Source organism: Haemorhous mexicanus, chromosome 9 (genome assembly GCF_027477595.1).
Source record: "Haemorhous mexicanus isolate bHaeMex1 chromosome 9, bHaeMex1.pri, whole genome shotgun sequence".
Classification (NCBI taxonomy): Eukaryota; Metazoa; Chordata; class Aves; order Passeriformes; family Fringillidae; genus Haemorhous; species Haemorhous mexicanus.
Genome location: NC_082349.1, coordinates 11,543,121 through 11,566,621, shown reverse-complemented (window position 1 = coordinate 11,566,621; position 23,501 = coordinate 11,543,121). Strand labels below are relative to the sequence as shown.

General features: G+C 40.9%; 1 protein-coding gene and 1 long non-coding RNA gene across 2 annotated transcripts in view; one reads left to right on the top strand and one right to left on the bottom strand.

Annotated features, from left to right (window-relative positions):
* Window positions 1-11,256, bottom strand: part of ST6GALNAC3 (ST6 N-acetylgalactosaminide alpha-2,6-sialyltransferase 3) — a 214,314-nt gene extending 203,058 nt beyond the window's left edge. The window contains exon 1 of the mRNA XM_059854042.1: window positions 11,029-11,256. Coding sequence (XP_059710025.1) covers window positions 11,029-11,046 — 18 coding nt within the window. The 5' untranslated portion in view covers window positions 11,047-11,256. The remainder of the gene's footprint in view (window positions 1-11,028) is intronic.
* Window positions 10,177-20,786, top strand: LOC132331068 (uncharacterized). The gene is made up of 2 exons (XR_009487485.1): window positions 10,177-10,447; window positions 20,489-20,786. It is a non-coding gene; the product is annotated as an uncharacterized LOC132331068 (long non-coding RNA).
* Window positions 20,787-23,501: the final 2,715 nt, after the last annotated feature.

The following is a 23,501-nucleotide window of genomic DNA, read 5'->3' as shown; positions in this document are numbered from 1 at the left end:
AACACTCATTTTACAAGCCTCACCAAGAGGCAAAGAATGCTATGCAAGTAAAGCTTTAACAAAATGCCAGCTGAGCTTCATCTCGTGTGTCTCAAAAGCAGCCCTGGGAGACAGCAGAGGAACTAACACAAGGCCTTTCCAACAAGTGGTCAAACTGGGAATATCGATGGCATTTGGTAAAACAACAAGGGAAACAAAATGTTTTCAGAATCCAGAACCCAATACGAGATCACAAGCAACTCTGGTATTTTTTATGTGTCAGACAAGCATCACTCTGTCAATAAAGACCACCTACAGTGCAGTCACTGCTGTCTCTTGCTCTTGTAGGATCCAAAAAGGGAAAATTTTGTCTAGTCTTCTTTGGCCACAATATGAAACATACTGAAGTAGAGTGGACTTTGAATAGCTCATCCAGGCTCTCTGACTGACACAACAATGGGTAATCATTCTCTTAATTATAAAAATTTGGCTGGAGGACACAGTGATAGAAATAAAATCTATGATCTGCAGAAATGGGAAGCATAAAAGGACACCAAACATCTTAAGGCTATAGATCTATACACACACACTCATTTGATGAGTAAGAGACTGCATCTAAAGAAATAAAGGGCCTTTTTAAAAAGCACAGGTTCAACAGACACAGTCACTGTCTATAAGGCTCCTTGGGTACAATTACTGTCTAAAACTGCAGCATTAGTACTATTAGAACACATTACAGCTTCCTAAATAAATTAGGCTTACATTCAGTCAAGTGTGGAAGTTGAGAATGGAAATACTTGGTGGTACCTGCAGTTTGTGCAGGGCTGCAGGTGAGGAGGTGGTGGCACCTACAGGCATGGGAGATGGCCCAGGGGCATTATCCAAAGAGAGCACAGCTGGACAGCATGGAACCAGCTCACCTGGGAAAGGTTATACAAGTGCTACAAGCCCAGGACAAACAATGACCTCCATCAGGATCGCATGAAATAGGAAAAACTCCCTTTTTTCCACTCTAGGCACACTAAAACCATATTCCAGCACTCAGCAGGCAGCACTTTATCAAACTGTGCCTTGCCTCCTGTGTAACTCAGGGCAGCAGGGCCTACACAGAATAAAGCTGAATTTCTGCTACAGAACTTCCCATTTAAACAGTGGCTAGATGCAGTCTGGGCTCATTGCCTACACATTGGCAAACAATCTCAACAAACAGTACGAGCTCCTACTCTTGCAGGAGTATTTTGGTAGGAGGAGCCTCAAAGATTTCCTGTCCCCTTCTAGGCCACTGTCTCATACTTGTACGACCCTCTCAGCTGGGCCAAAAGCAACCCTGCAATACTCAGGAAACTAAAATCTTAAAACTAACACTCAAGAAAGAAGAAAGAGCTCTTGTGACCCAGTTGCATGTTTGGTTTATGCAGCAGCTGTGCTGCAGCACAGAGGGCAGGTGAGCAGCTGCAGGTGATGGGGCAGAGCTGGGCTGAGGAGGGGCTGGGATGTGCTGCTCCCTGGGACACAGCCACACACTGCCTGCCTGGCTCTGCCACCCCAGCCTGTTCTCCTGGTTAAGGCAGTCACAGACAAGGCACTGAGCCTCCATATTTAGGGTTCCCAAGAGGAAGAAGTATGGTTAGAGTGGAAGAAGCTTCAATGGCGTTTCCAGGTCCTCAGTTCTCTGTTTTCACCTTAAGTGACCTGGCAAAACCACTAAGATACTTTAATTGGTTTAATGAAATATGAGTGGGCAAGCAGCAGCAAACACAAAGTAAAAACACAGTATAAATTCCATTTCATAGTAAGAGTTGGGAACTGGAGAGACAGACCTCCATGTCCCTGCATCAGGAACAGAGAACTTAACACTGGCTGAGAGAATGTGCACAATATTGTCAAGATGCTATTCAAGAAGTGTTCCCAAAAGGTGCCATTTCTTCTCTCTAGTTTGGAGTATTCTTTTCTCTTCCAACTGCTGCTCTCAAGAAAAACATTTGGTAGGGTAAAACTAATTTTTCTGTAAAAATACTTTACACCCCATGGAAGAAAATGGAAAAAAAGACAGAAGAGGAAAGGAGACACACACAGACAGCTGTCTGAAACTCTCTCTGTAATCATATGGAAAAAAGTTACAAAAGCTTTTCTTTTGGCAAAACTTCCGTTCCCCAGTTACTAAAGATGTGTCTTCAACTAGTTTTTTCCCCACATTACACATTCCACAGCTCCCAAGGATCCCACAGAATGAGTCAGCCTCATTCTCCATTCCATTTTTTAAATGTTGGGTTTGTTTCCACATAAGAAGCAGTAATAGAAAGCTCTCTTCTGTTCATAGCTGATTTTAACCTGGCTAGCTTGTCAGAGTTCAATGTAAACACAGGAAAACTATTAACAGATCAGCTGACATGAAGTAACTTGTAAATAACTTATCCACATGGCTCAGAGGACTGCAGTAGAAAAGTTTAGTGAAACTATAAGGAATTTAAATAACCACATAAGCCCCATTGTGGGCACACATAACCTGGAATTAAAATATTTAGTCCCCTGACAAATCAAACCAAACAGATTTTTATAGGAACTTTATTCTGGTCTAACTGCACCCCACAGCAGAACACAACATATCAAAACACAAAAGCCTTCCCTTCTTTTTGAATCCATCTAAAAGATAAAGTGATTTCCACTTACAGAGAAGGGCCAAATCATAGTAACTTTGAGTACAGACACAAACCACAGGCACATAATTTTATAATCTAATGTAAAAAAATGTACTGATAATTATTGAAAGCACACCAAGAAGCACTCTAAGGGCCTCAACAGGTTAGTAATAATACCACTGTGTATATTAAAGGGTTATTAATAAATACACATTGTTATTTCTTCATTGTAATGACAACCCATTAGTCCAAGAAAATAATTATGTTCAAATCTGGCCAAAAAATAGATCTGGAGGGAACTAAAAGTTGATGGCTAATATAAGGTTGCAAAACTCAAAGAAAAAAATAATTGGTATTTGGCTTCTGGCTTTTCCTTTAGGTTAGAATTAAATCACCAAACCTCATGGAACAAAGTCTCATGTTGTTACATGCTCAGGGGGACATTCTCTTTGCCAAAGCCTTGGCAAACTTCTAGTATTGAGATTATATATAATTTTAAGAAAATAATTTAAGAAAGAGACATAAGTTACCCAATCCTACACCAAACAAACACTGCAAGGAACACATCATTAGAAGAGACAGGAACTATAAATAATTCATTCACATATCTTCTGTCCAAATTGCTGTTCCCATGAAATAAACATGTTTTTTCTGATTACTTCCAACTGCTCCACACCTGCCATCCTACCTGCCTAGGCCAGCATTCCTCTGCCTGTTGTTAATGCAAATTGCTGAAAACGTATCTTTGGTAAGAAGCTACTGCTTCATTTAATTGTTAGCAAGTGTAGTGCTCCCATGTTAATTTTAAATGTCACATATGCTATGCAGGTAAACAAGAACTGCTTAACAGGACTGCCTTTACATCTCATGAACCATTGCTCCTGAACAGCATCACTTACAAGATCTCATCTCCTAAACCCTTCCAGTTCATTTCCTGCCTCACCTTTGTTCTTCTCAATAGTAAATATGAAAAAGAATATCCAGCATGGTATTTTACCCACTCACAAATATATAAACTAAAAATTGTCATGTGTTTCAGGTGCTTCTTCTAAAATAATCAAAACCAAAATAACTGTCATTATTTTAAATACAAATCCCATTTATACAGATTTTGTGCTCATAACTTTAGCTATTTGACTGAGTTAGAAAAAAAGTAACACCTGTATAGCCCCCAGAAAGCATATGAATGCACCAGCAGAAGAATATCTTACTCGATGTAACTTGGGACACTGCTATCAAAAGCAGGTAAAGGCAATATTTGCATAAACACAGGATGTTCCTGAAGGGGCAGGGGGGAGTACAGAGAACAGACAGCTCAATATTTAACATTTCCTGAGATCACTCAAAGCAATTCTCACCTCATCCAGCCATAATTTATTCTGTCCACAGATTGAGGAACACAACACACATTACAGTCACACATTGTCCTTTTATACTTCCCATTCACAGAGACCAATGGAGCTACTGGAAAAGCAGCAGCCATTCCTTCTCAGCAGTCCACAGGTTATTTACAAGAACCAACACAAACAAGTGCAGCAGATGCAGCTTTTCCTCCAAAGCACCAGCAAATTCATTCCATCTGAGGGTTTGGTGCTGACAACAGCAAAGCAACTGCTCTCTCAGCTTTAAGAGATGACAGGCCCAAGGCAGAGTTTTGCCTTATTTATTGAGAATATAGCCAATAAATGGAGCTGCCTTTCCCCACTGTGTTTACAGATCTCCACAAAAGATCAATTCCTCCTAGCTCCTGGTCAGAGGTCTCAGAGAAGTCTTAATCACTAGCAAGATAAAACACACCTCCACCTCTCATTGTTATGTATGTGCACACTTCCAACCCTTTGTGCTCTGAATCTAAACATGGATGGAGAGCAGCTGATAGGCAGAAGAAAGTACTGGGAAATTGTCATGGATAACAACCACAAAATAAATTATCTGTTTAATATCTGAAAGTAAAATTACAAATTCAAAATAAATTTAGAACCACTAAAGTTTTCTTGCACAAAATAGCTCTTCATATTATGGTAAAAGCTGCTCTGGGGAGCAGATTGGTCCAAAAATTACATTTATCCATTAGCCACTGGGAAGATAAAGAAATTCACTTTCCATTTCATGCGTAAGCCTTTTACCTTTCTTAGAAAACACACAGAGAACTTTTTTCCTCTTTAAGCCACAGACACAGAAAAAAATCCTCTTAAAAAAAGTCAATCTGCTGCATAGATACTGCTTTCCTGGGAAAAGATGAGAAAACAAATCCTGGAAAGATCACCATGTCCAGTATTAGACTTCTGGAAGGCACATAAGATACTGCTGGAATGAAACATGGCAAAGGAACAGACAAAATGCTAAAAGCTCTGCCTTTTTAAATTAACCACACAGATGTTGTGATACTTGTGATTAAAACCTAAAATATGGGGTCCTTTAGCTGCATTTCACACTCCCTTAAATCAATCATGAATGTTTGGCAAGAAAACAAGGTGTGCTTTTCTTTTGCATGCTGTGTCACTAGAAATAGGCAATAGCACATCTGTCCTGTATCTCAAGGAATTTCAATATGTTATGTCAAAGTAGAGCAATTTGCTGCTTTCTGTGATGGTTTATGTCATACTCTGGCTTGCCAAGTTATCTGGCATTCAGGACTTCAAAATGGAAATTGAAAAATAAATGAACAAGATATAAACACCAAAGTTTACACACAAGTCTACAAATGGCTGAATTTTGAGACAATTCCCTTTAATATGTGATTCCATACCCCTGATAATCACAGAATCCACTGGGCAACTTAGCCAAATCAATTTGGGCAGGGACACCTTTCCTTAAACCAGGCTGCTCAAACAGCACACAATGACAGTGTGCCCCTGGTTGGGGGGAACAGAACATCTGGGTGACACGGGCTTCACTGTTTGAAGATGAACTGCAAGACAAAAACCTTTCTCCATTATTGCTTTATCAAATAACTACTTGAAGGTATAAGACACATCGTAACTTCATGCTGGTTTTGTGGTTTTAGTTTTCACACCTCCAAGTCAGACACAAATCTCCAGTTTTAAACCAACTGGAGTGTGCTGAAAACTGGAGGTTTTCTTGGTTCAGCTACATGGGCATCAAAAGCAAAACCATTCAACCAAAGCAAGTCCCCTTGTATGACTAGACTGACTAGATGTTGTCTCTTTCTGGGAGGGGGCTAATATATTGTGCTTAAAGTATGATTAGTTTAAGGTAAGGGAGAGTGAAAAGCAGTTTTATACTTCTCAGAATTTAATTTTCCTTAAATTTTCAAGACGTGAACATAACAAAAAGCACATTACAACTGCACTCCATTAAATCTCATATGGTAATTAAGCACCACTGGACCATGATACAGCAAATCCTAGCCCTGGCATTCATTAATGCAGCTTCATTTACTTTGGAGCAATTTAGAGGTAAACAATGTAGAACCACCAAAAAAGAAGCATTTTGTTTAGAAACAGAGTAATTGTAAGAAATTTATTTAAAATAGAAATATCCAATGAAGAAGAAGCATTAGAAAGAATTAAAAATGAAGTTTTGCCAGTTTTGTTGGGTGGGGTGAAAAAGGATGGGAACATTTACCCATAACAAATAAGCATGGAGTGATCCGCAAGAAAAATGCTTATTACCTCAAAAAATCCTGATTCTTCTCTGTAACTCCTTGTTGCATCTACCTACTACTTTCCAGCTAATTTATGCACACCTCATAAGGGCCACCTTTGCATATTTACACCTTCCCTCCCTAGAGATACACCCTAGGAATGATTCCAGTTACAAGAGAAATGCTGCCGCCTACAGAGCTGTTGATCAGGTTAAGACAGGCTGAGGAGAGAGCTCACATTACAGAAAACCTGCAGCAAATTCTGGGAATTGGCCCATCAGTGCAGCATCCTTCCAGGTGGAGGGGAGGTCACCCTTGTTCCTTTCTCGGGGATCTCTCCATCTCTTGTCACATCAGAAGGAAGAGCACAGCATGGGAATCAGAGAGGATCCAAGCACAACTCTCAGCACAGAGGAACGGATGGACCATGCATAAACATTGCTGCAGTCAATTTCACAGTCAAGGCAGAATGTGAGTTATCCTGGACCTGATTCAAGCAGGATACAGTGGTCAAATCTATGGAAATGTTTGCATCCTGCAAATCTCGAGTAGAGAATGGAATTATGGTGAGACTCACAGCCCACTCTGCACAACAGAGCAGTCTGAAAGAGAGAACACGCTTTTGATGATATAGAAACTTGGGAGGAAATAGCTACGCTCGCTGTCATGTACACAGAGGTTTAAAAAAATCAAATTAACAACTAAATATCCAAGATCACAAGCATCCAAACACTGGGATCATATCTTTTCAGACCTTCTGCCTCTCCCTTCTGAACAGCTACTTGCCAGGGTGAAAAAATTCAATGTAATGAGATCAGCTTTGCTATTTTAGTCTCAAAAGTGCAGATGGAGCATATGCCTGTAGATAGTAATATTATCTGTATTACTGCAGTGCCTGAAGACCCCAATCAGACATAGGCCATTGAACACTCAGAAAAAATTCTCAAAGAAAATTCCTTCCAAAACCAGTTCACTATGTGCACTAAGGGAAAAATGCAACCTGTGAATTTAATTAAAGCAGTGGAGATAACCATGGAGAGGAAGCTTGTAAAAGAACAGTAGATGAACACACAGGTACTGCCAACTTTGACAGCATCCTGCAGAAGAGCCACATGCCTGTGCTGAAGGGTTTTGTTTGTTTGAAACCTGTAAGTTATGCTTTGCAAAACAGGTCTTTCAATCTTTAAATTAGATTTTTAAAATATTAAAGAGTCTATAAATTTTAATTGGCCACCTGCTTACTTTGAGAGGACCCTCAATCAGCTGTAGTAATAAGAACATCACCTCACATTATGCAAATAATATTTAGACCACAGAGTTCTGCTGAAGGGTTGTGATCCCTCAACAGGGAAGGTCACATTCAGCCCCCAGGCACATAAAACCTCTGTTGTTCACTGCACAGCAAATACACAGCACACAAACCAGAAGGAAGTGCCTTCCTAGATTTCATGCTTAGTCCTCACTGTACAGGCCCATCACACTCGGATTTTGTTTATTAAACTCTGCCACATGAAGCCTGCACAGTGAAAATTGTACTCAGATGACAACATAATCCATCCCCATCATCTTCAAAACTTCCATTCAAAAAGGAGTTTGGGAACAGGGTCAGACAATCTCCTGCAAAGTGCAGCCTGTGCAAACTAAGTTACCTGGCCTATTTGCTTTAAAATATCATGGTCCAGTCTTCACGGGGGGATATCATGGCTTTAGAGAGTGTTATCATTCATGCTGTGTTTATCATAAAATGACACACACTTTGAAGTATTATTTTTCAATTATGCAGGAAGTGGAGTAGGAAGTAATTTATTGTGTGAAATCTGTCCTCATCTTCAAGAGTCACTGGCAGATATAGTGCAACTTAGGGACTTCAATATCATTAGGGACAAGAGTGACTACATAACTAGTAATCACTGCTAATCTAGTAGCTGGCAAGGTGACATGCAGCTACCATAGTAACCAGCATAAGATCAACTGTTTGCTTCCAAAAAGTGCCCACACTTCACTCAGCCACTTGGCATGTTTTTTAAAGTCATGACAGAGAAAATAAAAACACATCATGCACTTTAGAACTTGCATCTTTCCCTGCTTTTCTTTAAAAGAGGAGAGAATGCCTCAAAATAATAATTTCACTGGTTTTACTGAGAATGCCCCACTACTGACTAGAAGGTAAAGTTTCTGGAGCCACATAATATCAGTGACATCCCCATCACTCTTACCTAGGAAGAGTGCACAACAAACCCCAGAGAGACAGCAGGCACCCTTCGGGAGAATGTCCTTCAAAGCATTTTTGCACAGGGTGCACACAGAGATTATTTCACGCAGTAGTCAGAGTGTAAGGAGATGCTCACATCTAAAGATGCTCTTCCAGCACACTCATACCCACTCCAAGTAACCACAGTTAATTATTAACCACCACCCCTGATCTTTGCACTTTACAGACACCTCTATCCAATCACATTTCTATTAAACTCTCACCCACATGGAGCTCCAACATTCAGCAAGTCTCAACATCTTTGTCAGGGGGTTAAAAATCTAGGAAGAGAGGAGGGCAAGCCACAAGGCAGAGTCAGAGACACACTCAGGGCTGAAGTGGAAAGGACACACAGCTGTTCTGGCTTCCCATCCACTGTGCAAACACTTATTTCAAATCGATACCTACAGATTTCTGGAGGTTTTTTTTTCCTGTTTCCACACAAGCTCAGGGCAAACCTCAGGGAAAGGGAAGGGTGCAGCTAACAGCTTTATTGTTTTCAGGAAGGAATGAGCCTAGTGTCATGTCAAAATATATACATATTATTTTGAATTTCCTTGTTAGGGAAAAAGCTTTAGACATTACATTAAAAACTTATATACAAGTAAGTATCTCGAGCTAGACATTTAAATTACTCCTGTGGGATGTATGTCAGAAAATCCAGCTTGCCTTATGGCAATGCTAATCTTCTCGTATCTGTTTCACTTTTTATCCTTGCACCTGCCTGTATTAACAAGATTAAGAATTAAGCTGGAAGAAGGCTGTCTGTCAAGGAATACCAATTAATCTATTGATTTAATCATCAGAAAAAACACCAAATGGAGTTCCTGGCCCAGGCAAACAGAAGCTTTTTACCGCATTATAATTCAAACTCCAAGTCATGCTTGTGGCAGGCTGTGTCACCAGACTGCAGACGAAACAATTAGGAGGGCAAAAGAGACGCTGGAGTTTTCTTGTAAAAGGATTCTTACTTAACTCTTATGGCCAAAAGGAAGATTTTGCATGTGACCTTGCCACAGAACTTTTTTAAAAATAAGAAATTCTGTTTTCCCGATCACTGGCAGATCCAACCAAAGTCATTTAGGGAATGTTTAAACAGGAGTGCACATGCTTATCTTTGTGAAACCAGGCTCCATTCACAGAGCTCACATCTCATCTCAAATCACAACTCTGAGCTGCATTACTGCTGACTAAAGGAGTTTGTTACCATCTAGCTCCAAGCAGAACCTGCTAGTTCAGGGAAGTTTCTGCACTTGCAGCAGACTTGGCCAGATTTATTAACATAAGCTACCAACAGCCTACAAGACAGACAACTCGAAAAACATCCATGTACCACAGACCCACTAGGTGAGAATGAATGAATGAATGAATGGGGAAAAGAGTTCAGCAAAATAACAAGTTTTTTTCGAAGCTGAATGCCCAGAAGTAGTGCTAAGGATTGGATTCATGAAGATACCTAAATGTTCATTATCGTGAAGCTGTTTTAAAGTTTTGCAGCTTATCCACTTTGCTGACACGCCGAAAGCAACTGCTATGACAGGCCATCCCAAAGTTTGAGATCATCAGCTCCATGCTAGAAGATCAGATTGCAAATAACAAAGTACTCCCAGATCAGCTTTACTTGCTGAAAGAAACAGAGTGCGAATACACACAAAGTAGGCACAGAAAGCGGCAAGGAAGTAACAAATGGATCGGAAACAGAGCAGGAAACAAGCGGATCTGAAGCAGACCAGGTTAACAAATGGATCTGGATCTGAGCACTCGGAAGGCAGGCACAGGACAGTGACTCGCTGCAAGTGACAGCGCCCAGGGGAACAAACGCCGCTTGTTCCCGGCTGGCCGCACTTCCGCCTCCTCCCCTCCCATTCAATCCCAGCGCCGCCGATGCTCCCTCCATCTCCATGCCATGCGGGCTCCGAACACTTTTACCACGGTGAGGGAAGCACCGTGGAGAAAGCATGTGATCACACGGTAAGTTTATGCTTCTATTTGCTGGCATGAAGGGGGGAAACCCGCAATCAAAGAGGTTGCTGAATTAGAAAATGCGGTTAAATACCAAGTGTAATTGTGTGCAGCGTGTGGATCTGGAGCAGATTCAGCAGGGGAGCGTGTGCTTAAGGAGCAGCTGGGACAGCTGTGGACATCTGCAGCCGTTGCTTTAAGAGCAGTAAATGCTGCATGGTTAGAAAAGGAAAATAAGTTGCCCGTTTTGTCCTTTATGCTGGAAGTCTGCTGCCCAAATGCTATTGCTCCTGAAGAAATCCAGCGCAGACAAAGCTGAGACAAGCCAGAGCGCCTCTCCCCCCTCCCATTATTCGGTACGCACTTCTCTTCCCGCTAGCTCACAGTTCTGACAATGCAGGGGAAGAGAGAAAGAATGGCAGAGGGAAGCAGAGCACAGCTCTGCGTTGCAGAATCTCTCCATATTCATTTGCCAAACACAGCCAGGACTCAAAAAGACAACGAAGATGCATTAGGACTATACCAAATCCACGCCTCTGAGCAGCGAGGGGCTCTCTAACAATGCATTCAAGCAACAGATAGAGATTTACCTTCAAAATGCAGGCCATGTTCTTTCTCTATCCTTCCTACCAAAGAGCAGCAGGATTCTACTTTGTAAGCAGCAGTTCCAGTGTCAGGCAAGAGGCTGGGAGGGCTGCAGAACTGCTAGAGCCTACATTCCCGTAGATCCAAATGAAGGTACCACGCATCCAGGATCCGTTAGTCATATTAGTCTTTTTATGCCCCGTTCGTTCCACCCATCAGCTCCTGCCACTGGCTGGGAGCCAGCCCAGCACCTCCCCTCCGTCACATGACCGAGTTTGATTCATGGCTCCAGAGTGTGTTTTCCTGAGCTCCGGGACGTTCGAGCGGCAGTGTCTACCTTGCAGGGGCTCTGCAATGCCTGCCAGGCAGGATATTTGTCACTGATCCCCGGGTGTGCTCAGGGACGGCTGCTGACAGCCGGGCAGAAAGGTCCAAACTCTCTCTGTTATTGGGGCTGTAAAAATCCTTAGGCTGCTTGTTAGAGTGCAGTGTTGTTTTATGTTCAGCCCTTTTCCCTGTACAGCAGGCTTCCCTTTGTCTAAATTGCTGCCCTATGAGAAATATTCATTATTAGCAAGCAGCCCAAATGTCCCGCCAGACGTGTTTGCGTTGTGTCGGGCACGTCTTTTTGAGTGAAGAGCTGGCATCTGTCACAGGGAATGAAAGCTTGGGTTTGTTGAGGTTTTTTGCTTGTGCAACTTTCTTTGGACTTTCTTAAGATAAGAAAGTGGGGTAAAGTGCAGATGAATACATTCAGCTGTTGAAGAAATCTTTCACTTTACATAATCTCATCAAATTCAAATTCTCCTCTTACATAACATACTCTGTATATCATAAAGCTTTTACTTCACATTTGTCACTTCTCCTGCAGTCTCTTTCTCGGTACTTCTCATTGGAACCCTTTATATTTTCTGTGCTTGGCACCTTCCCTGTATTCCTTTTGTGCCACATTGCTTCACTCCTGCTGCTTTGGTACCCGAAGCTCTCTGGCTCCCTCAATAAATTCCTTGCAGTGGGTTCTTTATCCTCTCTGCAGCAGCTGCTGTTGCCATGCAGGCAGGACCCTCCCGTTCATGTTAAGGAATCATTTACCACAGAGCCCCTCAATGGGGGGGAGCCAGAAGGGTTAGATGGGCTGCACATTTAACAGCAATACTGTTCCCTGTCTGGAAGCCTCCCCTGGCCAGGTGCAATCCCTCCAGACAGTAAGTAGTTGAAGCCAAAGGATCTAGGTGTCCTCATTTGTATGCAGGGGCAAATCCTCCTCTGAAGCAGAGCAGAAAGGGCCTGGGGGGATTTCTCCTGCTCACACTCCTTAGCTGCCTTGCTGGGCATTTCCAGAGAAGATGCCAATGTGTGTTTGGCCTTTGCAAAGTGCTGTACTCTTACACAGGTCCTGCAATCTCCTCAGCACCTCCCACCACTGGAAATCCACTTCCTTGTTCAATTACAGCCACAGGCTGAAGCTCTTGAGCTGAAAACTGTAGTATTGCTGGGAAGACTGATGAAAAAGAACTTAGTGAAGTTCCTGTCTGTATTGACTAACATGAAGAAATATCTCAATGACAGTCAGTGGAAGAAGGTGGTAAAAGAGTGATTTACAACATTTTCTATTAGAGGCTACCACCAACCAGTGTTAGATCATTTTGGATAGCAGTTTGTGTGTCTTTAAGTACTAGTTATTCATAAGGAGTTCTGTAACAAAGCTCTGTTTCTTACTGAATAAGAGACACAAATAATTAATTCTTTCCTCAATAAAAAATAACTGCCTATTTTTCTCTCCAGCAGTTGAGAATCTTGTTTTCCTCGGAGTGAAACTATTCCTTTCACCTGTGTGAAAGAAGTTTTCATCTGAGGCAAATGGAAAATATTCCACTCCCTTCCCACCACCCTCCACTGTGCCCGCTCTGTAAAGAATGAAAGGAATGAGGTTGGAGAGAAACCATCTGAAAAGGTCAACCATTTCAACATGTCCAAAGCATTGAGGGATTTCCAGTGAATTATATTCCTCAGGGAAAGGCAGAGGCATGGGTAGTTGTCTTGTTTTAAGCATCTCTGACATGCTTTGATTCTAAACATCACAACAGACTAAGTGTGGTGAACTTTAACTTTTAGACTTTTTGTAAATAGATATTTTTCTTAAAAATACTTCATCATTAGCATGAACACAGCAGCCATCCTTCTCTCTTTCTTTCAGGAGAGATAGGAGATTTCACTTTATTTTCTCCTTGGGACAAAACTGAAGGTGTGACTTGAGCTGAGATCACCACAAAGAGCAACAGAAGGTCCAGCCTGAGGCTGGGTTAATTTCACCTCAGAGAAACTGCAAGAGGAAAGGCATCCACCAAGTGATAAAAGCAAACAGCCACTGTAAGCACCTCATTCCATGAGTGTCATGGAGTGCTTTACCTGAATTTATGATACTCTTGAAATCAGCTTTAGGCCAAACATAGCTCACATAGATTTCAGTCATGCTTGCAACTTCCCATCCAAAATTAACACTGTTGGCTGTAGTTGCCTGGTAGGGATGTCAAAGGCAGTGTGAATCTGCCTTTCAAGTCTGAGTCATTGTGACAGGCCACACAAAGTCACTACTTCTAGTTCTGAGGACAAAGACCTTTAGTTCTGGGGACAAAGACCTTGCATGTTTTCCGTCTAGTCCAAACCCTTCTGATACATTCCTGTGGTGATGTAACCTTGGGGCAGTATGGTTGTGTGGGCAGCAGCCCTTTGCAATTCTAACTCTTAAAAACTAATTCTGTCTTCAGAAGTCAATCCTTTGTGGAGAAGGCTGATTGAGCCCTAATTTGCAGAGGTTGATACAGCTGCACAATCCAGCATCCAAGCAGGAGCCTGTGGTGCCAGTGTGGGTAGTTCTGCTGGGCAGGCTGTGCAGGAACAGTTGGTTTGTTTGGTGCCTGGACACCACGGCACTGATGGAGCTGCACTTTCACCTATGGTAAGGACTTCAAAGCCAAAACCTCACAGATTTAAACAGTAGGGTAATTTTTTAGTCCCACATCTGTATTTTGAAAGTGCAGGCTTACAGAAAGTCTGAAAGCTGTCATCTCACTGATCACTGAAATCAGACTCTGGTTCACTTAGAGAAAATGTGCCAAAAAGGAAGAACCTGTTCTTACACTTGCTGCCACTACAAAGTTTTATCAGATAAGGATGACACAAGGTGGCATTTTTCACCCTTCAGGTGCAACTTGAGTCAGTGGCAGAGTAACAGATCCACTCTGCTGTTACCAGAGATCTCATCTTCCCGACCTTCTGAGCCAACCTTCTCCTTACCTCATGTCACACACCACTATCAGTAAGAAGTTTAAGGTACCCAGCAGCCCAATGCCATGGCAGAGGGAGAGGATGAAATGATTAAAAAGCCAGCAGGTTAAGATTTGAACAGGAAATCTTATCAGGTTATCCAAATGCTACATGAAATTTTAATTAAAACTCTTAATGATGCTGATTTTCCAGGTAAGAAAAAAAGGCTTAATCAAGCCTGACTAATTCATTTTAGAGGTGAACCTCTCCTACATTCTGGAGTGCAGAAGCTGAGGAGAGCAGGTGGGGCTTGTTACAGCCCAAATTCTGCTGTTACTTTTCAGAATATCCTTACAGGTAAAGCAAGCTTGCCATGTACACCTTACTGAAACAGCCAGTATATACTGCCCTGCCCAGCTTCCTCCTCAGCACAATCCATCTGAACTTTACTCAGCTGCAGGACAACCCAGATCCATTAAAAAAAAAAAAGTTTTAGTCCCAGAATACTTCTGCCTGTGTCACTGGCAGGAGACAGGGATTGCTCGGCCCCATTCCTGCCATTGGAAATTCAGCTCATCCCCTCCCCGTTACTCGGTGTCATGGTAACAATTTAGCACAGCCACACAGCACTTGCAGACCTTGCATGTCCTGGTGTTCCCCCCAGCCCCACTCTAATGCACACACACAAACTCTCAAATCAAGGCTCCCCAACTTTATTGCAACTAAACATTCTTTTTTAAATAAAAAATAAAAATATCAAGTGTTGGCCACACCTAAGAACGCGTGAATATTCAGAGATTAAAACACAAAGGTCTGTAGAAGTTCTTGGAAGCAGAAAATGCAAGCCCTACAGATCAGTAATCTTTTCAGACTGTTGACATTTTGTTTTCAATGCATGCTCATCTGAGAGCTTCAGGTTTCTGTTTTCAAAGATGGTTATTAACCAGTGATCATTTCACACTGAACCACAGATTATTGGGATTTTTTTTAATATAAATGAAAAAGTGTATTCCATCTGTTATTTGTAATTTATTTTTTTAAGTGTGTTTTAACAGAAACAATGGCTTTTTTTAACTCAGGGAGAAAAAAAAACCCAAAACAAAGCAAAAATCCCACATGCTTAGAAAAGAACAGTGTCTCTCCCAGACAGCTTTCCTCTAATTAAAACAGGCCAGGCAACTCTGAAGAGTGCTGTGTCTGCTTATGCCACTAGATGTTTTGTCTGTATAAAAATAGTACAGTAATCAAATGTATGAATTGCTGCAGCCTCCAGGAGAAGAAAACCCACCAGTAAATATTCTTAAGGGTGTTCAAAAGATAAATGATGTGTTTGAAAATGCTCTGTCATTTGCAGGTAACTGCTGAATACAAAATACAGATGGTTGATAGGTATTTCTTGTCCATTCTTCAGTAAAGGATGGATTTGGTTTCTCCACTACAAAGTTTTTACATTCTTTGCTCTGTTATCATTGCTTTACACTCCCACTATTTTTATGAGCTATAACATCACAAAAGTACTGACACTGTTTCCCACTGAGATATGGCCATGTCACTTTATCCTCTAATGAGATTTTATCCTGGAGAATACAGCTGGGCACATAAAAGGAGCTCAGGAAAAGGAACCAGCCAAACTTCAATCGTGGCATGGAAGGCCTTAAATTGGAACAAAATTTAAAAGCAGCATTTCAGCTTAGGAGAATGCCTCCCCCTGAACCAAGGAAGCAGAGACACATCCTGCCTCCTTCCTCCAAAGATCCAGCCTGTTTTTGTGGGCTAAGCTCTGTCCTTATCCAAACAGTTTGTCTTAAAAAAAAAAAAGGCAAAAAAAGAAAAAAAAGAAAAAAAAAAAAGAAAAAACCCCACAAAAACTAACACACCAAACCTCCCCCTTCCCAAGGCTTTATCTAATGTTTCTTTGCACTTGAAAGGAAAAGCTTCAAAGTGCAGCAGAAAGACAAATATATTTAATTCAGGGGTGAATTAATTTTGGTGCAGGGAAGGGTGGAGTTTTTCACCCCCTCAAGTAGCACAGAGAGGGTCTCTCCCCAGCAGTGTCAGGACTGAGCCACCTTGTTCAGCAGCATCCTACTCACACCATCACAAAACAGGATGGAAATAGCCCTGAGTGCAGTTGGGGGTCTTGTTTCAGGAAATGACATAAATTAGCATTATTTTAGCATGCTATAAATCAATCTTGAACATGATTACCATAATTTTAGGAATAAAAAAGGTTTTCACGGTTGTTTTTTTTTTTTCTCCTGTCTTGGATATATTTTGTTCAGTTATGGCCACAATGTTTAGACCTGTAGAAAAGAATTTGATTTGTGCAACCACAAAAGTAAGCAATATTTTCTCAGTAGCAGAGGTGTCACATGGGGAGTTTTACAGAAGATGGTCAGAAAGTCACAAAAACCACCTATTTCTGTTTTTAAACCTCATTCTGTACTTGATTCCTGAGCTATGAAACAAATTGAATTATAATGAAATCCAACTCTACTCCTTTCATTAAGATTCTCTCAGTGAAATTCTGTTCTTGGCAAATTTACTGTCTTACCTAGCCACAGCATGAGCAACAGCAAAAGCTGCTTATAGATGTGGAATCATGAGCTTTACTCCTCTGAATCCCAATAAACTGCTACCCTACTGCTCTGTTCAATCCCCACTCTCCTTGGAGCCTTCAGAGGCTCTCACCAGCCATCATGCTGTGCCCTAGTGCCAACAGACTTTGCCCCACTGGATTTAAAGTGAAGAAAATATATTGTTATTGAGGTTGCTTTCACCCATAAAAATATATTGTTGTTGAAGTTGCTTTCACCCATAAAAATATGTTGTTGAAGTTACTTTCACCTATAAAAGTTGCCAGTAGCAAAGCGTTGCCATACTTTGAGGAGTCCACCTCAAACTATTAACAAACATACTCAAGGAAAACACCTTTACATCTTTTCAAACATCTGACAAGTCTCATGCAAATTATTAACAAAATCTATGCCATGCAATTTTGTTAATTAACAACTTTACCGGTTTACAGCTGACAACAGTCTTGCCTTTGACAGTTGTCTACACTGGAGTGCAATAGTGAACAGGTAGATGAAAAGATGCATTTATAAGGGGAGCTTAAGGTGTTTAATAAATTTAAGAACTTGTGAATATTGCCTTGTTGGACCAAACAGCAACCTTGAAATCCAAGTTGCAGCACTGAACACAAGACTAAAGAAATACAGGAGTTCAGCCTGAGCATACAGATCTCAGAGCTGTTCAATGACATGAGCACACCATCCTTTCCCCAAAGGAAGTTTTGGGATTCCAGGTTGTTGTTTGGTTTTTGATTTGTTTGGAGTTTTTTTAGTTGGAGTGAGGTTTGGGGTTTTGGGGTTTTTTTCCATTTGTCCACCCTTTTCTAGTTCAAAAGATGAAACTTGCAAAAGATGAGTTTGAATCAGCATTACATGAATATGCTGTTTCCTACAGGATCACCACTTCATTTACTAGAAAATAATGATATAGTGCACGAGAAATGCTTTTAAAGAAAAGCTGCAGAAGTCTGATGATTTAAATCATTGACAGCAGCTGTGAAGAGGTGGATTTTGAACTTGTCTCTAACAGAAATCCACTACAATGGTCTCTGATTTAATAGCTAGGCACTGGTATTATTTTTCCTCATTTTCTGGACTTGGAATTTGTAACCTCAAGGGCTTATTTACCAATGCACTGGGTACTTGCAGCTGTAATTAAAGGTAATAGGAGTCACAATTTGATCATATTAATTGATACATAATGCTGAGTGCTCTGAAGAGAAAAAAAAAATCTTAGGCACTCGATATTGGACAGAAGCATAAAAGGACACATGAATTCTTTTCCCTGTGACTTTCTTTCCTATAAAACAGTAATAATTTTTAATGTCAAGGTGTCACATTACAGTGAATGGCATAAGAGTGTCCATTAGGAAATTAGGCAACCTGCCTTCAGGAAGTGCTTTCACTGTCGTGAGGTACCACGTGGCACAGAGCCACCCTGGGGCATGGTGGAGCAAACAGAATATTAAATAGCTGCTCTCCACCTGCATCTGGCCAGCCCATGAACATAAATAAGCCAGAACCACTAGAACAAAAGCATGTTATTAATCATTTCATTTAAAACTAGGTTTAGAGGATCATTAGACCAATAATTAAAATACTAAATAATAAATAATTTAAATTAATTAAGGCTGCAGAGGTAATCCCACTGGCATTTTAAATTTTGAATGCTTAGGTTTCTCACTGTTTTTGTATCCCAAAAGTCAGAGGCACAAATTCCATCTCCTGCCATTACTGGCAACCCTGTGAAAGAGCACTGTTAATTTTCCAACTTCCAGAAGCACCCAGGACTCCTGAGGAACCAACTGACACAAAAGCAGCCACTTCTAGAGCCACAGTACAAGGCACATCCTTCCCCTGACAGGTGGCAGCAGCAGAGAAGGGAGGATCCTGTGCTGTTCACCCTCCAGTCTAGTTAATACTGAGTGCTGAATCCAGCAGCCCAGGCACTGAATAGGACACACCCTGAGCTGCCCCTATCCCTTGGGACTGCTCTTTCTCAGAAACTCCAGAAAGAATGCCTCCACTGCTGGGCTAACTTGGAGAAGAGAAAAAGCCCAACACCCTCCACGTTATTTTAAGAGTCCCAATAATGCAAGAAACAGAAAGACTCTGAGTAAATCCATTTAACAGTCCAAATAAAGTCCATACAGTGATCCTTAGAAAATTACAAAAGTGATGTTTGGTAATTTTGATATTTTATGACTTCTAGTGACCCTGATATTTTGCTCAGAGTTGCTTCTGGATTTTTGAAAAGTCATGAAGGTCTCTGTTAACAGCTTCCCCAAACTGAAAGGTGAAGATTCACACATCCACTATAGTGACAAAACACTAAGATTTGGCAGTCTGACTGTTTTTAAAAACCCTTTTTATGAGCAATGCAATCCTGCCACAGATCACTCTAAGCCAAGTAAGGGACTTTATGGACACAGTGGCCTTTGATGTAAAATACCAGGGGTTGCAAAGTTTTCACTGGAAGCAAGTTCCATATCTCCAGGAGAAGTTGATTAATATTGCTCTGTAATACAGCCTACATCTCAGGAGCAAAGGAATCAAAACTTGGATCCAACCAATTTGAGAACATCTAAATGAAATGTGTTCATAATGCACATTTTTAAAATTAATGTGCATGACAAGTTAAGACCTTTCCTGCCCCTGTATTTTCAAGATGATTATCAGGATCTCATTTTTCTATGTCTATTCTTACTATTGAAAGCATACCATCAGTGTTAGCAGGTCACATAACAACCTATTTCTTTTGCACCAAAAGTAGAAGTAATGTTACATATCAACCTTCAGGACAGGAAAAAATAAACCTAGAGAGACATACTCTTTGGAAATAAAATCATTTTAATCATCCTCAGGTGGGTAAGACTCCTCATTTCATTTTCCCCCAGACATATTACTAGAATTAGTATTAATCTCAATAAAACTACAGTATTTTTGTTAATCCACCAGAAAGTATCAAATTTAAAAATAGCTTGTAATTTATTATGCACAGCATAATACAGTTTTATAACATTTTTATTGTTTTTGAGACCTTATAGGATTTTCCTTATGAAAATGTGATGTAATTCTTCCCATAGGTCAGTTGTCTATTTATAATGCAGCAGTACATGATAAAGAAAATACTTTATAGCTGGAGATAAACTTACTGTGTCTGCATTTCCATTTTAATAAAATTTACAACAGCATTTGGAGAAACTGCAGTACCAGGTTTCACTGACTGAAAAAAAGCACCCATTAGTAGCTAAGATTGACTCTACAGCTGTTTTGGCATTTTGTGTAACAGCCATGGAAGCAAGCTGTCAGGGCAAGGTCCATGAAGGATTTTAAGGAGTGGTTTCATTTTGATTCAGGGGTTCAGGTGCACATGGGATGCCTGCTAGCACTGGAAAGGGTCAGAGCGTATGGATTGCTTAGATTTTTTTTGTGTGTGACACTAAATGCAACACCTACCTACAAACACAGAGGTCTTCCATTTTATTAATCTGAAATGAAGTTATCCTTTGCAGTCAAAGGCCCCTGAAGTAGATTTGCATATCTTTGGAGCTGGGATAGAGGGAGATTTTATTATACTGGACTAATCCTCTCCTTTAATTCCCTTAATGAACTATCATTGCAGAAGCAGATGCCACGGGAGAAATGGCCAGATCCACTGAACTTCGTCCAGGATGATATTTACATCCTTCCTGGAATAAATCAAAATCTTTAGAGCGTTTTCCTGAGAAGGAGGAAATAAACCTGTCTGTTGGATGAAGTCATGACCAACTGAGAGGCAACTGGGTCAGAAGTTGAGTGGGAAGAAGGAGGGACAGCTTTTTCAGCTCATAGCTCAGACATAGCCCTTCTTGGACAATTTGCTTTGCAATTTAACATTTTTGTATCTTTTCCTGATAAGAATAAAGAAAACTGCCCATTGCTGTGCTCCTGTAAAAATCTTAGTCTGATATACCAGTGACCAGTAAAGAATTCCCTTTTGGAAACCCCAAGGCCATCACACTCTCCTTCTGTGAGCCATGCAGTTTGCTGCTATTGCTGCAGTGTGCTAGGGGCTGTAACATTAGTAAGGTTTCAGCTGGGACTAAAGGTTCATAGATGGTGGGATGATAAAGAAAAATGACAATCAGAAATTACCATGTTGTAACTTTAAGAGCATTTCCTTCCTTCCTTCCCCTGGTTACTATTTTTAAATCCCACAATGTGAAGCATCAGGAGTTCCTCCAAGGTGACAGCAGCTCTGTGCTAGGAGGGTAAAGGCACCAGGCTGACTGGCATAGTTCAACAGACCAGCACCAGGGCTGGGTGAAGAGCTGACAGATTGGTGTTTAATTCTGTTTGCACAAACAGAAATGGAGACTGTTTTGCTAAAGTGGAAATCTCTTCCTTTAACATAGCTTCCCTAACAGAAGGCCTGGCTAAGTGAGAGCAAATCTGTGAATTTTCAAAGCAGTTTCTTAAACCCACTTGAGATTTTACTGACATTTACATTTCCAGAGCGTGCCCAGTTTATTTCCACCCAGCATTCAGAAGCCATTATTTGCATCGCTGGAAGCTTTTCTTTTGCACAGTCAAAACACACACTGCCACACAAAGTGAGTTCACTGGGGGGCAGGAGAACCTGGCTTTGAATACATTTCAACAGGAGCTCTGCTGTACTTTGAACAAAGCTTTTGGAGTTTTATCCTGTCTCTCCTTGAGAATAGCTGCAGAAATATGTGGGGTTCTCCCCAACCTTCCAGCTGCTCTCCTTCCTCCTTCCTTCCCTGTCCCCAGGGCAGCTCAAAGCAGCAGCAGCAGCAGGGATGCTGACCACAGCCAAACGAGAGAAGTGTTAGAGATCACCCACATGGTACCACATTTAGATACCCAGGTAAATGCTGGGAAAAAATAATTTGATGCAGCAAGGGGAGATGGGTTGTTAGAGGAAATAATATCAGCTAGGGAGCAAGCAACAATCTACAAAAAGCCAGCATTTCTGTTTAACTGTTTGCTTGCTGCAGTTGACAAAAATAATGACTAAACTTACATGAGGCAGAATGAAACTAGACCAGGACTCTGCAAGTCTGCATGGAAGAACCTGAGAGAGAACAGACCACGAGACAAGGCTGTTAACACAGATCTCACCATGACACAGATGGAAATGTAAAGTTTTAGATATTTTAATTTATTTTCTATGTTAATTTAATTAGTATTCCAAGGAGGTATTTGCCCAAGTGTTTAGCACACATTTGCAGTTTCTTTCTAAAACTACAAAAGAATTTTCAATGATGTGTGAAAAATCACCAGAAAATATACTCAAACAAAACATTAATCTATTTACAGGGACAGTCTAAATTCACCTATTCCAAGATTGGTCAGAAAATTTCCTTATTGTGGCTGAAATGCAAATGAACAGTATTATGATTTAGCCCACTGAGAAAGAAAACTCCAATAGCTGCTCAGGAAGTTCCTAAATGTGCTATAAAGTAATTCACAGAAGTCAGGATCTGCTCTTAAACAGTTTAGGAACTCAAGACACTAACTATAGTGGCTGATTATACTGCATGTGATGAAATCATAAAAAAACAAACAAACAAAACAAAACCCAACCAAACAAACACATCTCTTTAAGCCCAGATTTATATTGGCTCTTGCTTCCAGTTCTCACTTCAGGCTGCAGTGTCTGTACTGGAACATCTTATTCCAAAACCAAATTATTTACACATTGAAAAACAAGCCCCACTAGGTGGTCATGTCACCCACCCCTTCCACAGTAAGTACATGCATTTTTAGTGAGGTAAATGCCAATAAATCTAGCAGCTTGCTCTGCTGGAACAGAATTCTTTCCTAAGAAAAAGTTATTTCAACATCTTCTATGCCAAATGTGCTGCTGGCTGTGACTTGTGCCTGAGTGCTCAGGGCATGGCTGAAAAGCAGCACAGGCTGAGCTGCACCTGGATTCCTGCACAGCACCCCAGAGCAGCTCAAGGAATGGTGGCAGCCACTTACACTGACTGAAGTTCCTTCTGTGTAAGGGCCAGCAGCTTCACTAAGTGTATAGTTGGCAAGGTTGGTTATTAAAAAAAGCTCTTAATTATATTATCATCAGGAGAGCCACTTGTCTTGAGCAGCAAATACCCCATTAGGAGATTATTTTGCTTTAGCCTCAAGTGTACTCTAGTTGTCATGCAGTATTATTGTTTGGGATTAGCCATGCTACCCACAGGTGACAGGATCCTTGTCTTGCATGCAGTACTACCAATAATCAGTTATAAATAGAACTGTCAATTTTAAAGAAAAACAAGGGTATTTTCCACTGCAACCAGTGTTGTCCTGCAGGCAGTAAAAGAACTATAGGAGAAAAGATGCTATAAACCCTATTTTTTTCTTTTTAATTAAAAATATCTTGGCATTTGAAATACTGATAAGAATCATATAACAGAAAATTCCTAGGTCATGACAATGTTCCATGTCATGACAAACTAGAAGGGTTTCTCTCTTCACCCTTCACCCTCTCTTTGGATTAGCAAATGTCACATCAGATATTCCTATGTGCACACTGCAACCCAGAAGAGAAGGATCCAAAAGAGTTGAGTTTATGAAATGATCTACAACATAATTAGCCACAGTGTGGGTACATATATATGTCTGGTTTC